This window comes from Mus caroli, unplaced genomic scaffold, assembly GCF_978045245.1.
Source record: "Mus caroli unplaced genomic scaffold, Mus_caroli_1 scaffold_7, whole genome shotgun sequence".
In the NCBI taxonomy this organism is placed as follows: domain Eukaryota; kingdom Metazoa; phylum Chordata; class Mammalia; order Rodentia; family Muridae; genus Mus; species Mus caroli.
Window position 1 is genome coordinate 3,749,976 of NW_028227262.1, and position 14,667 is coordinate 3,764,642.

At 45.4% G+C, this 14,667-nt stretch overlaps 1 protein-coding gene across 2 annotated transcripts in view; it reads right to left on the bottom strand.

Moving 5' to 3' along the window:
- Window positions 1–5,589: 5,589 nt before the first annotated feature.
- Rassf8 (Ras association domain family member 8) overlaps window positions 5,590–14,667 on the bottom strand; it is a 76,339-nt gene continuing 67,261 nt past the window's right edge. For both annotated transcript variants that reach the window (XM_021165006.3, XM_021165007.3), the window contains 3 exons: window positions 10,727–11,616; window positions 10,002–10,146; window positions 5,590–9,575 (listed from right to left, as the gene is read on the bottom strand). In XM_021165006.3, coding sequence (XP_021020665.1) covers window positions 9,454–9,575; window positions 10,002–10,146; window positions 10,727–11,616 — 1,157 coding nt within the window. In that variant the 3' untranslated portion in view covers window positions 5,590–9,453. The remainder of the gene's footprint in view (window positions 9,576–10,001; window positions 10,147–10,726; window positions 11,617–14,667) is intronic.

Sequence of the window (14,667 nt, forward strand, 5' to 3'; positions counted from 1 at the left end):
ATCAGTTTATCCAGCAACTAAAGCCTATTTTAGTTTACAGTTGTCAGGGATACAGCTCATCAAAGTGGGAGAGCCACATGTAGGGAAGGGGTATGAGGTACTGGTCACATTGCACCCCAAGCAAGAAGCAAAGAATGGACAGGAAATAGAACCAGGTATAAAACCTAGCGGCTCTCTTCTAGCGATCCACTTCCTACTGTGGAGCTCCACCTCCTAACTCTCTGCAGCCTCCCAAAGCAGTTCCACCAGCCAGGGAGCCCCTTATTGAACTGCATGAGCCTAGAGGGGCCATTTTTTTAAAATTTTTAATATTTTTTATTACGTATTTTCCTCAATTACATTTCCAATGCTATCCCAAAAGTCCCCCATACCCTCCCCCCTACTTCCCTACCCACCCACTCCCCCTTTTTGGCCCTGGCGTTCCCCTGTACTGGGGCATATAAAGTTTGTGTGTCCAATGGGCCTCTCTTTCCAGTGATGGCCGACTAGGCCATCTTTTGATACATATGCAGCTAGAGACACGAGCTCCGGGGTACTGGTTAGTTCATATTGTTGTTCCACCTATAGGGTTGCAGATCCCTTTAGCTCCTTGGGTACTTTCTCTAGCTCCTCCATTGGGAGCCCTGTGATCCATCCAATAGCTGACTGTGAGCATCCACTTCTGTGTTTTCTAGGCCCTGGCATAGTCTCACAAGAGACAGCTATATCTGGGTCCTTTCAGCAAAATCTTGCTAGTGTGTGCAATGGTGTCAGCATTTGGAAGCTGATTATGGGATGGATCCCCGGATATGGCAGTCTCTAGATGGTCCATCTTTTTGTCACAGCTCCAAACTTTGTCTCTGTAACTCCTTCCATGAGTGTTTTGTTCCTAATTCTAAGAAGGGGCACAGTGTCCACACTTTGGTCTTCATTCTTCTTGAGTTTCATGCGTTTAGCAAATTGTATCTTCTATCTTGGGTATCCTAAGTTTTGGGCTAATATCCACTTATCAGTGAGTACATATTGTGTGAGTTCCTTTGTGATTGTGTTACCTCACTCAGGATATTTTACAGTCACAAGATAACACGTGCAGAGACCACCTTCCTGTGTAGGGCATGTTGATTGGGCAAGTTTTAAGAGAAATCAAGAATGAGGAGGAGAGAACAGGGGGTTTGTGTGTTTTAAAATGTGATCAAAATACCGTCTTTCATGGAAGGTCTGTGTATACAGTAACTGATCTCTGTAAAGATGTAGCAAGTGCCATGGAGTCACAGATGGGACCAGAGAGCATGATACTGAAGCAGGAAGCTAAGCTAACTACACACTTTTAAAACAACAATACATATCAGTAGGGATGGGTGCCTTGGAAATACTCAGAATGGGACTCATTTTCAGACCTGGGAGAATCGGAACTAAATGCCGATGCAAAGCCCTGGGGAGCAGCTGACCATTCAAGGCTCTACCAACAGCAGAAGTCATCCTAGAGCCTGGTGGTGTTTGCACCCCAGCTCTATTCATGTGTATGTGTGTGTATGTGTCTGTGTGTGTGTGTGTGTGTGCGCGCGAGTATGAGAGCCCTTGTGTATATACATGTGTTTGTGAACGAGCCCTTGTGTATGTACATGTGTTTGTGAACGAGCCCTTGTGTATGTACATGTGTTTGTGAACATGTGTGTGTGTGTGTATGTGTCTGTGTGTATGTGTGTGTGTGTGTATGCGAGTATGAGAGCCCTTGTGTATGTACATGTGTTTGTGAACATGCGTGCATATATAGGTCCTGTGGAGCTCCGGGTCCAATGTTTCTCTCAAGGGAACTAAGTAAAAACAAAGACTGGCAAGACAGGTAAAGAAAAAGCAAGAAGGCTACACATTGGATACAGAAAGAGTTTTTGAAGATATGTAAATTAAAACTAGAATACTTACACCCATAGCGGAACTTCTCCCAATATGATCCTTATATATAAATTAAAGAGAAAAGACTTTTAAGTGAAATTTAGAGCATGAAGACATGTTAGACTTTAGGATGATAGGATCTGTGGATGATCATGCTTTGGACTCAGGGAGATGGCCTCTGTCAGGTCAGGACAAACCAGGTTCAGCTATTAGTCTTGAGTGAGCACTCAAGACAGGCAGACTAATTGTGAGAAACAGAAAAAAGGAGTGCACTTGATATGCTACACTGGGAAGAGGGTTTTAGCAGCCCCAGGGTCTTGATTTCAGGTTAAGTTTGAAATAAAGTAGCAGGCTGTGCACACAGAGGCAGCTCTGGTCCAGGGGTGGTGCAGCTGCCTCTGACCCTTTGTTCTCCTTTCTGTAAGGTGGTCAACACAATTGTGAATCTTAGAAGAAAAGTTTCCTTGCTGGCTGGCCCGGGCTCAAGTTTCCTTGCTGGCTGGCCCGGGCTCTAAGGGGTTCTTTTCTCCCAGCTTGAGATTTCTGGGGGTGGGAGGGGTTCTGATTTCTTGCACTTCTTCAATAGTCCACTAGCCAGAGCAAGGAGCACAGACATCAATAGTCCAGTAGCCAAGCAAGGAGCATAGACATCAATAGTCCAGTAGCCAAGCAAGGGGCACAGACATGTCCTTAGACTATCTTCAGCCCTTCCAGGATGGTTACAAGAACAGCTAATCTTCACAGAGCCGCAGGATCAAGCATTGGGCCCATAAAGACAATCCTGGGGACATTTAGGTTGAAACATAGCCAACAAAGTGTCTTCCTGTAGAGGGCACCAGATGACTAGGCAGTGAAACCTTGCTGCTCTGTAGCAGGAAGTCCTGGGAAAGAGCTCTGTGAACATACTGGAGACTTGTGGAAGTTGAAGATCCAGACTGGGGGTGGGGGAAACGACACACGGACTCAGTCTTTCCCTGCAAGCTCCATGCTGACAAGTCCCAGCTCTTCGTATATGCAATCTCTGTGTGACAGCAATCAGGCATGCACATAGTCCAAGTTGTGGCAAACAGCAACCATGGAGAGTCATCACAGACTAAACTACCATCTGGCAATCTGCATTGGTGCTCTTAGGAGGCAGAGAAGATGACCTTAGACTAATATTTGGACAAGAGTATTTAATCTTACTTTACATTAGAGTGTATTTCCCATGTATCTGGGCCAAAGATGGAAATCCAACTTAGGAATGGGAGCTAATTCTGAAGTGAGTCTATTGAGAAATAAAAACTCACCCACGTCCAACTTGAGTGTCTGTGTCTAACATTTATGTCAGATATGCAAGCAGGAAAAGGCAGAGGTCAGATCTTTGAGTATGCTGATTCCTGATCCTGGCTCTGAGGCAAGGCCACAGGGTCATAGGCCAAGCAGGACCTTCTGTGGATAGGCCGATTGCTTGCACCAGTGAGATGACAAAGCGTCAGAAAACAAGTGGGAGGAGTGTGGATGAGAAGGGACCAGGTCTCAGTCTGCTGCTGGCTGGCCTCTCCTTACATCCCCCCCCCCCACACACACACACTGTGCTGTTGCCAGGAGACTGAAGAGGGGGCCAGGCCACACGGAATGCAGTGCGGAAGTGAGAATGTGCAACCTGTGGTCTCATACCATGTGATCTGACGTGGGCGAGGACTCACTTTCTCTTTTTCAGAGGACAGGATGCACCCACAGATCTGTCTTTTAATACAACTTACCTCTCTCCAAGGTACATATATGTACCCATGCCCAAAACAGGGACGAGAAAAGCAACACGAAGCCCTCCCTGTTCACCTGGCAACTTAAAACCATCTGTAACTCCAGTTCCAGGGGATCTAACACGTGTTCCTCTCTAGCCTCTGTTGGCATCAGGCACACACATGGTGTATATACATACATGCAGGCACAAAATTCATACACATAAAATTAAATATATATCAAATATATTATATAAAATACACAAATATATATTATATAAACATTTATATAAATAAAAATATATAATATATAAAATATATAAATATATTTTAAAAGGCTATCTTATTTCACTTAGTAACAAGTGCCCTTACGTGCAACCTTGCCACCCTAAAATATTCTCAAGAAGATGCAACAGTATTCCAAAGCCCACTCACATCAGAGAGGTTCCCATGAGTGCTTGCTCAGGAAGCTGCCCCATTGAGCTCTCTTATCCTGTTGAGTCCTTATTTCCTGGTAGCCAGTAGGCGTTCTGTGTGGACTTTTTAATGCCTAAGCCCCCACAGCTGCCTGCCCCCTCAGCCCCTCACCTTTGACTGTCTCTTCTGTGCTTCTAACATGGTACCTTACCACATGACTCCTCAGTGACTCAATCAGGAAATCGCTTATGCAGCTTTTCACGGTGGGGAGATCAGTGGTTCTGTGGCCGTGTGCAGCAGCTGACTGCATGAATCCCAGAGGACCAGGAAGCAAGAAGCCAGTGGGAAGTGGGCTGCAATATATACCCTCCTGGCCCATCTCCCTCTGGCCCACTTCTCCCAGTTAGGCCCATGTCCCTAAGGTTCTATCGTTTTCTAAAACAGGACCAAATGTCCAAACAGGAGAACCTGTGGGTCCATTCCCCAGCTCCTTACAGGGCAACCAAGGCCTTTATAACCATGATGTCTGCCCACCCTCTGTTCCCTCCTGCTTATTACTATCTAACCACAGCTATTCAGTCCTTCATAGTTCTAGCTCCTAGACAGTGCCAGATGCCCTTCTGATTCCTATCTCCTGCTCTAGGGTCCTGATGCTTGGGCTGATGGGGAAGCCCTTCTGGCCATGGTCCCATGACACTGGAACCCTTGCCCATTTAACTGAGCTTAACATGTGGTAGTGAGGTTCACCTTCTTCATGAGAGGATAAAATCCTTGAAGTGGGGGACCCATGTCAAGTTCAGCCCAGTATGGCCATAAGTAGGGCTTACTACATACATACCCCACTGGCATTTCCTATGTCACCCCACATGAAGAATGTAAGCGGCCAGGGAGGAACTGTATAAACAGAGGGCACTGTTTTGTTCAGCCATTAACACATGCTTTAGAGAGGGCAGGGTGGATCATTAAAAGTCTAAAGCTTCCAACTAGGAGTCAGAACTGAGTAAGTCTCCTCATTTTCTCTTTATTTTTATAGCTTGATGTTACTCATGTATATTTTCTTAACCTAGGCTTAGCTCTACTTAAAAACACTCCTGCAAACATGGATCCACTTGCACATCAGAGGTGGCAGGATGCAGATGCTGTCTTCTGCAAGCCCCAGCACATTTGCACATCGTGTTTGGAGGCCAGAGGTCAACTGTAGGTACCGGTCTCAACGGCCCTCCATCCCCACTGAACTTGTTTCGGCTCGGCTGGCTGGCCAATGAGCCCAAGCCGTCCGTCCACGTGTCTTTGATTCGCTAGTATTGATGCTAGTGGTGTGACATGTTACACAGGGATGCTGAGGACATGAACATGGGACCTGTGCTTGTGTGTCACGTTCTTATTTACCTGCTGAGCGCCCCAGGCCTAGCTGTACCTCTGAGTAAGACACCATTCTGAGGGTTAGCAGTACGTTCAGAGAAAGGTCTTTTTCTTTTTTTAAATCACTGATACATAGACCTACTTTCTTTGGCATCTTTCAAAGGAAACAATATTATATCTTTAAATATTAAGTATATAAGAAAGCAAGCAACAATTGTATTGCCCCAATGAATCTTGAAAATTTATTATTTGGGAGAATATCAGATATTGATCTTTTTGCTTTATAGCTCATGATAATAATCAGAAAATATACATTTTGAAATAAAGTCAAAAGAAAATAATTACATATAGTACATATTACAGATTTCTTATTTATACATCAGCAAAGCAGTACTAAAAGCATATTTATGGCCCACAATCAGCAAATGTGGACATTTTCTGTCTAAAGCTGCAGCAGCTCAAATCCTTCTAGGTCAGTGAAGGGAAAGAGAAATACACTGAAGGGCTACCACCCACCATGTCTGGCTGTAAACCTGTATTTCCACTTTTCCCCTCCCCCACACAGATGCATATATTTATTGCCATTGGAGTTCCACTGGTTTAACACTACACTATATAGCCATCTGCGGTCATTTGGTTTCTATAAATATATATAAAATGAGCGGGAAGGCGCTCCCACAGCTTGCACGCACGCAGCCACTGCCCTGGCATGGAAGGTGCACTGGGAAACGTGGAGCAGCAATACTGAGTAACTACTGATGGCCGTGAGCTGACACAGCCAGCAGGCTTCTCCCAGAACTTAAAAATACCACAGCAGACATACGAACACACAACTTAAAAACACTGGCGTGATGCAAAAGGAATACTCACGAGCTGGCCTCGCCACAGTATCTACCGATCAAACAGGCTTGTGTCTGAGAAGCACACAGAGCATCTTTTAATATACATTAAGGCCTAACCTGTCAGAGGCAATGTCCAATGCTAACTGCCTGTCTTCCTGTGCCCGCCTGCCATCAGGCCTTTGTCTTTTTCACATGATTTCCTCAATCTATCAAGGTCCTAACTTGCAAAGATGTTCCCAGATGTTGCTCTAAGTGAAGACTTCTTGTCTCTGCAGACCTTTTTGCACTTACAAGCAGCTGTGTTGCCTGCCACAGGACTGCGCTGTCTTAGCTGTGGAGCAGTGCTGATCTGTCGGTCTGTGCTGCCACACTCCACAGCGAGTACCATGAGCTGCATCTTCACTGTGCAGGCTCTGCTGGGTGGAGCTCTGCTCAACTGCCCCCTAATAGTTATGCCAATCTGCACAGCCAGAGGGCAACTTCTATCAACACCAACTGAAGCCTCACATATAAAATTCCCTCTTCACGGAGACAAAAAAGGAACACTAACAGCCAAAATATAAAGGAAATGAAAAAAATAAACACAAAAGTGAGGTAACCCACTGTGGGTGATTCTCTGAGAAAGAGGATACTCTATAGGTCAAATAGACCAATGATACTCGAATTATTCATTGGTAAGAAAAAAACTTGTAATATATTTAATACCTGTAGAAAAACCACATAATGTAACCTGTAGTACTAATTAAAAAGACACAAAAATTTGTGATCTAATTTATTATTTAGAACCTGTATACTTCTCCATATGCAAAATTTTGCATTTGGTAGTTTTTGAATACCATTGGCTGTACCCCTCTGACATGTAGCCAAAGGTAGGGTTCATAAGCCACTTCAATTATAGTCACAATAGGTAAAAACTGTGACAGCAGATTAAAATATTTTCAGATGTTCCTACACAAATTAGTTGTTCCCCCCTCCCCACCCCAAGCTAAAAAAGCTTTAGAAAACACTGGACAGTGATGAGCCTGTGAAGGCCCTGTGACTCGTGACACAGCACAGCTTCTCAACGTGCTTGTTAACTCTCATGGCTGCACCCCACCAGTCGGGGAGGCTGGGAGGCCGGGAGAGTAGCTGGCAGCTTCCAAGTTCAGAGGTGATGGTGGTGGAGAGCCAGGACTGCTGCGAGCTGGTGGGAGGCCGCCCTTCTCTAGGTGCCTCAGGAAGCAGACAGTTCACAACTGAGTGTGCCAGAGGATCTGTGCAATTCTCTTTCTTTCCACAGGGCCTCACACCAGACCTCAGGCTATCCTAGAACTTCCCCTGTAACTTAGGATAGCCTGGGATTCATGGCAACTGTCCTGCCTCAGCCTTCAGAGTGCTGGAGTCTCGGTCATGAGCCGCCACACCCAGCTTTATCTTTCATTTTTCATAGAGTTTAACCTACCTACCACCAACATTTTGGTTTAAATGGAAGATAATCCATTTGTACAGTGTCTGCCTTTATGAGCAAGGTTTCAATTTATCTGAACAACGCAATGACTCAACAGAGGAAGAGTCTGAGAGTAAGGCAGGCCCTGGGCTGCAAGTTACTTTGACTTTGAATTATTCTTTCTAAATGTATATAGATATGAAACAGTTGCTACAAATCTGGAGCAAATGCGTTCAGGCAATGGTTATTTCAGAAAGAATAATTTATTTCTCAAGTCACCTGTGAGGCAGTGACAGCAAGACCCACTGGGTAAGTCGGCGTTCAGCTGAGGTCTGCAATTCACTTGGGTAGAAGGCAACACTGCACAAATTTCAGTTCTCTACGAGTGTCTACTACTTCACAGCCATTCTTAAATCTTGTCATTGGAAACTAAAATAAAGCAGCATTCTCGGCTTCATTGGACATTCATCAAACCAGAAGTAAGTTGGGTGTGGTCACCCACCTCAGCTCACCTTGACTGTGGTTTCAGCATCACTATGCTAACCCACTTTCATATTATTGCATGTAAATAATACAGAGGATGCATTCTCTTCAGGATTAAAAGCTACTTTAAATTTCAGATTAGAGTCTTAGTTACACTGTACCAAATGTACTGGAGAATGGGAAGGGCTGAGGCACCTGGCAGCACCTATCTAAATATTACTGTTGACTGCAGTGAAGTCACTGCTTGCGAGCAAAGTACTGACTCATTTTTGGCGTTATACACAAATGATACAAATATAAATGGAGACTAATATCCTATAAAGTCAAACTTAAAAATAAAAAACATACTCTGAATTTAATTTTATTTCCTTGGTAAAAAAATACCTGACCTCGGTGCTCTCTCCTCTGTCTCCATGTCTAGAGCAAGCACCCTGTCCACGTCGACGTCTTGGCAAGCAACACTCACCCTGCTGTGCATGGCATAAAGTCCACAGAGGAAGTGGGTTGTTCTCAAGTACATCACCTGCGTGTGATTCCCAAAGCACAGCAATCAGACCCCCAGGGACTTCTCCTTCTCGTGGGACCTTCTCATGGGGACCCACAGGAGGAGGCAGGAAGGCAGGAGAGCCTCACAGAGTGCACCAGGACCTTCTGAGATCACAAACATTTTACACAAACAATTTACTTCATTTACGATATTTCTGTGATGTCATGTTTGGAATACTGTAAAGGAACAATTAACTTCCAGACTAGAAAGCAAGCTGAATTATCTCACTTAAGCAAGGGCTAAGAGAGGCTCCAGATAAGTGCGGTGAGTTCCGTGGAGTCAGTCTGGATGGTGGAGCGCCCCAGGAGGCTCCGCAGCTGTACATGAGCAAAGCTCGGATGGAGTCTGCCAACATGCACACAGTCAGAGTCCCACAACACTTAACAGAATTAAGTCACAGGATAAGTATTAATAAAACATTAAAGAGCAACATTCATACATTAATCAATTACGTGGAATAAATTAAACCAAGCAGTCACATAACTTCTTTACTCTTAATTCAGGGTGTATTCGTGTATAAACGTAGATCAACGCTTTCCTGATGCTCTCAAAATGCTACAAATACAAACACAGGCTTTGCATTCCAGCTGCTGGACAACATGTCAATACTGCGAAGAGTGAAAGGCTCCATGTTCAGCATCAGTGCACAGGGCATGGCTCCGAGTGGTGTGTGGTTGGGAGAGGATTCGGCGTGGGAACAGACCCTCTGTTCAGTTGGCACAAACTGGAGGATTTTCCTGTCCGTGGTACCTTTGCTGGATCCTACCCCCAAAGGCAGTGTTATACATAGATGCCTTCAGGATTAAAACCAGAGGAGACAGGGTTCTGTAGAATACGAAGATTACTGGGGAGCTGCCGAGATGAACCAGGTCGCTTCAGGGACCCAGACTGGAATGGTGCCTCTAAACAGGAAACAGAAACCATCTGGTGAACTGGACAACCAGAAAATGGTCAACTTCCCCAAAGAACCAGAGAGAGCAGACTGCATTGGTAAGTGCAGTGGAGACCCAGGAAGGAGAAGGCAGGTCTTTGGTGGTAACTCAGTTACTAAGGCGAGAGCACCTTGCCTGGCTCTGTCTGCCAGCCGCTGAGGCCACAGCCCACAGGTGGGAAGTCTCAACAACAGAAGAGATGAGAAACATGACTCAGAGAGGAGGGGAAATCAGGAGATTCTAGGATGCAAATTTTCACAGCCAATATTCATATTTATATTTGTACTTTGGTAAACAGGCTCATAAAGAAGCAGATTAAAATGAACAATAAGGCCATGCCAGTGAGCAGATTACCCTAATGTAAACAAGGGTGCCATTTTAGGTGATTGGCCTTACCTGTCTCTATGTCTGCCTGCGAGGCCTCGATCTCCGTGGGCTCGGCTGGCAGCACGGTGACTTTGGTCCCTGTCTGCTGGATGAACTGCTGGAGGTTGACCTGCCGCAGCTCTTTGGTCAACTGCTCTAGCTCCTGCTCCTTGTCCTGGTTGGAAAACACCAGTTATTCTATACCTGAGGCTGGGTGGGCAGGGCTGTTCTGGGGACAAACCTCCTGCTACAGGGGTGGGAGATGGGGCCCACATTCAGAAGGATTCATTTGACACACATGGTTTATGTGGATACAGTGGCCAAAGACAATACTATCCCATCCTCTTAGATATGAGGCTTCCCTTCTGGACAGTGCCACAGATTCTTATAAAATAAATGCATATTCTTACTCTGTCATAGAAAATATATGACAAGTATATAGTTTCTATATACCCAGGTGTGACAATCTGCTGATCTGGTCACAAACTTCCTTCTTGTATACTTTATAACTGACTGCAAATTAATAGCAATTTGGTTCACAAGAGTTAAGAGTTCTTAGTTTTGACCAGATGTTGGAGTTTTATCTACTGATATTCATTTTATAACCCAAGGAAAGCAAGATCATCACAAAATTCTCAGACTGAGGCTCTTAGTGCTGTGACGAACAGGCCCAAGCTACAGAGCCATCCCTGGGTCCTGTTAATTAAACATCCCCTTCTATGGGTGTGGCACCCTGCTCACTAAGATGCCCTTACCTGTAGCCGCTTGGTGGCCTGCCCCAGAGACCTCTCCACAGCTCTAATGCCATTCTCCAGCCTCAGGCTCTGCTGCCCTTGAAGGTCCATCTCCCCCTTGACCTTTTCGATCTTTCCTTTCACCTCCTCCTCATTGACCTGTGCCTCCTGAACTTCCCGGTGCAGTTTTTCTGCCTGGAGACCACTCTCCATGGTGTGGATCTGAGCCAGGTAGTCCTTCAGCCTGCCTTCACAGTCTGTCACCTTCTGCCGTATCTCCTCCAGCCGATCCTGCAGCTGCTTCTCGTTCTCTTGTTCGATCTGTAATTCGTTTTCCCAGAACTCTTCCTCCTCGATCTCCACGTCGTTTCTCTTGATCCTCTGCTCCAGGCGGACAATCTCCTCCTCCAGACTACAGCTGTACTTCTGCTCCCAGAACCGGATCTCTGCCTCACTGGACTCCAGCTGCTTCTCGATGGCCTGCAGCTTCCCAGTCTGCAGCCGGATCAGCCTCTTCAGCTCCTCTGCTGTTGCCCTGCAGTTACTCAGCACCTTCTGCCTGAACTCAGTCTCTTTGCCTTTTCCAAAAATGTCTGTCAGCCCTTTGGCGCCCCCTGTGAAGGTGAGAGACTTTCGTTTAGGCTCCCTCCTTCTGATGGACTTGTCTGCCTGAGGCCTGAGCTTGGCTAAGGGGGGAAGGCTCTGTCGATACAAAGTTCTTTCAGGAATGCGGGCCACACTGTCCGAGGTGGGTCGCTCACTGAGAGATGGCCCAGTCCGACGCAAGATGAGCTGCACGTCACTAGCATACTGCCCCCACTTGTTTAAAGACACGATGGGGTTTTCATGCGGTGCCAAGTGCCGCTCAGTGTCTCTCCATTTCTCTATAAGGGTGTACCTTCCAGTTCGACCTAGACAGAAAAGATCAGAGAGCACTGTCACTCAGGACATGTAACCATCAGTAATGCAGCGGAGGAGATGGCTGAAAATTGTTCTTGGTTAGCATCAGAATGTCGCCCAGTCCAGGCCGCCTGTGGCAGCCTCAGAAGATAGCAAACCTCTCAAAGCTGTGGCAGCATACTGTTCAGATCTGAATTATAAGCACCCTTCTGGCTTGCTTAGAAATCCTACTTTCCATTTCCCCCAACTGAGACAATTTACACTCTGGTCAAATGTATAAGTGTTCAGAACTTCTGGGGATAGATGAAGCAAAGAAAAAACACTGAAAATGTGTTCCCCACAGCAAAGAGTGGTGGCCCCAGGTGCTGACCTGAACTTCTAAACCTGCATAGATTTGAACAGTCTGAGCTTCCTCAGGAGAGACGCAGGGTCAGTCCAGAACCTGACGCAGCTCACTGCAGTGCCCAGGCCTCAGAGCTCCCTATAGCTCACACAGCTGGGCATTGCCCCATGAGGCTGACTCTTTAAAGTAACCTTCTGTGAAAAGTGTCTGAGGAATGTTGATATTAATAGTTTCAAAGTTTCTTCTAAAAAAAAAAAAAGAGGACGAAATTTAGACTTTATTATTAAAGACAAAACGCCATAAAATAAATAAAAAGTACAGTACCTACTAATTACAGAATTGAAATAAACTTTCCAAAGACAATATAGGGCCAGTAAAATGGCTAGTGGGTAAAAATGCTTGCCACCAAGCCTGGTGATCCTGGGACCCTGGGAAACAAAAGACTGACTCTAGCTTTGGTATGTCTATGGCTTCCAAAACAAACAAACAGATGTAGTACAAAAAGGAAAAAAGAGACTATGTCATAAGTGTGAACACACTCCGTGGACACTGTCATTTAAGGTAGGTGCTATTTGGAGTTTGTTAAACACATATGTTAGTTAGGGAGTGAGAAGAGACGTCAGTCAGCCTTCCTCACAGGCATGAACAGCCCTGAGCTCAGAGCCCAGAACTCAGCGTCACGGACAACAGGACATGCCTGCGATCCCTGCGGGGCAGTAAGAGAAGAGACTGACTCAAACAGAAGGTAGAGAGTGTGTGAGAAATGGCAACCGAGGCTGTCCTCTGACCTTCGTGCACACGGGTAACACACAAACACACACACACAGCACAGAAAATTAGAATGCCTGACCCCACCATGTCACAACTGGAGTGGCACAGGAAGTGCACATGAGCTTCTGAACAGACAGCAGCATCTTCTCCGTTACTGGGGCATCCGGACGTGCAGACGTGAACACTCACCCAGCAATTCGGAAGCAGAGCATGAAGAATGCCTGAATGTCCATCGGTCTGTATCTACTCAGCCAGCTTTCTCTGACACTGACCATTTAAGCTGTCTGCTAAATAAGTGTGGCATAAGTAAATAATCACAGATAAAGTACTGGTTACATGTATAAATAGTTGAGCAGTTAGAACGTAGCTGAGAGGCCTAATGGCAGACGGGAAGGATCATCAGCCACAGGAGTCACCAGCTGGCGCTCCTCAAGTACTGATGATACAGGGAAAGGCTTTTAGGTCCAATCTGAAACGGCATCATAAAGCATCTATATTCAAGCTTTCAACTTTTCAAAGCAGGCCTTGAACTGAGTTATTAAGAAAGGAAAAGAAGGGTATGGTTCAGTTAACACAGGTGGTCACGGGTTAACTACAATAGTTATCATAAACCAAGACATATGCATCTGGTGAAGAACAGGACACGCTTTCTCCATGGAATTCTATGCAGACAGTGTGGCTATGGTAGGGCGAGGTGCAGCTGTGGCCCCTGCCCAGCCTCTACACACTCGACCTCTACACACTTACTCTTCTACCAGGTGTGCTGATGCACGCCTATTTCTCAGCACCCGGACAAGCAAGACAGGAGGGTTGCCACAGCCAAGGCTGCTGATCTGTATAGTCAGACTTGTCTTTAAAAGCAATCAAGTAAATCTATGAAAACAACAACAACAAAAGCCCAAAACCAAACAAACCAAAAAGCAACAGAAGAAAAGGGCCGGAGAGATGGTTCGGTGGTTAAGAGCATTGGCTGCTCTTTTAGAGGTCCTGAGTTCAAATCCCAGCAACCGCTGGCCCATAACTGTCTGTAATGCAATCTGACGCCCTCTTCTGGTGTGCATGTGTACATGCAGACACAAAACTCATTTACATAAATAAGTCCTTTCAAAAAATAAGAAAAGTAATTACTTTAAAAAAACACCATTCAAGGGAAATTTTGAGGTTTTTTTCTGTTGTTGTTTGTTTGTTTGTTTGTTTGTTTTTGTTTTTCAAGACAGGGTTTCTCTGTCCAGGCTGTCCTGGAACTCACTCTGTACACCAGGCTGGCCTCGAACTCAGAAATCCACCTGCCTCTGCCTCCCAAGTGCTGGGATTAAAGGTGTGCGCCACCACTGCCCAGATGACATTTTGAGTTTTAATCATCACTGAATCTTGGCTTGTTTTGATCCAACAGATCATGTAGGATGAATACTTAATATGTTGACAGAAAAGAAAATGCCTTAATTTCCTCTTCCACTATTAAGCTCAAATGGGACGAAGGTGCTCCCTGGATGGGTGTGTGTGTGTGTGTGTGTGTGTGTGTGTGTCCAGCATGGCTTTCATATCCTGCAGTGCCTCAGTGAAACCAAAGGTGTCAGGATGAGAAGAAAGCATCGACCTATTTCAATCCTGAGCTGACTTCATATGCTTCCAATATGAACTGGCAAGATGTAAGGTAAACTTTTTGACTAGGAGCTCAAGACAAAGGGCACCTGAGCACCTGGTACAGTGCCGGGGCAGCTTCTTCTTCATGTGTATTTACTGAGTAACAGGTTTATGATGCAAATACATCATGTGTGTGTGTGTGTGTGTGTGTGTGTGTAACCTCAGATGTGGCAAGTTCAACTTCATTTTATTTTATTTTATTTTATATATATATTTTTTTTATTAGGTATTTTCCTCATTTACATTTCTAATGCTATCCCAAAAGTCCCCCATACCCTATCCCCCCACCCCTCTACCCACCCAC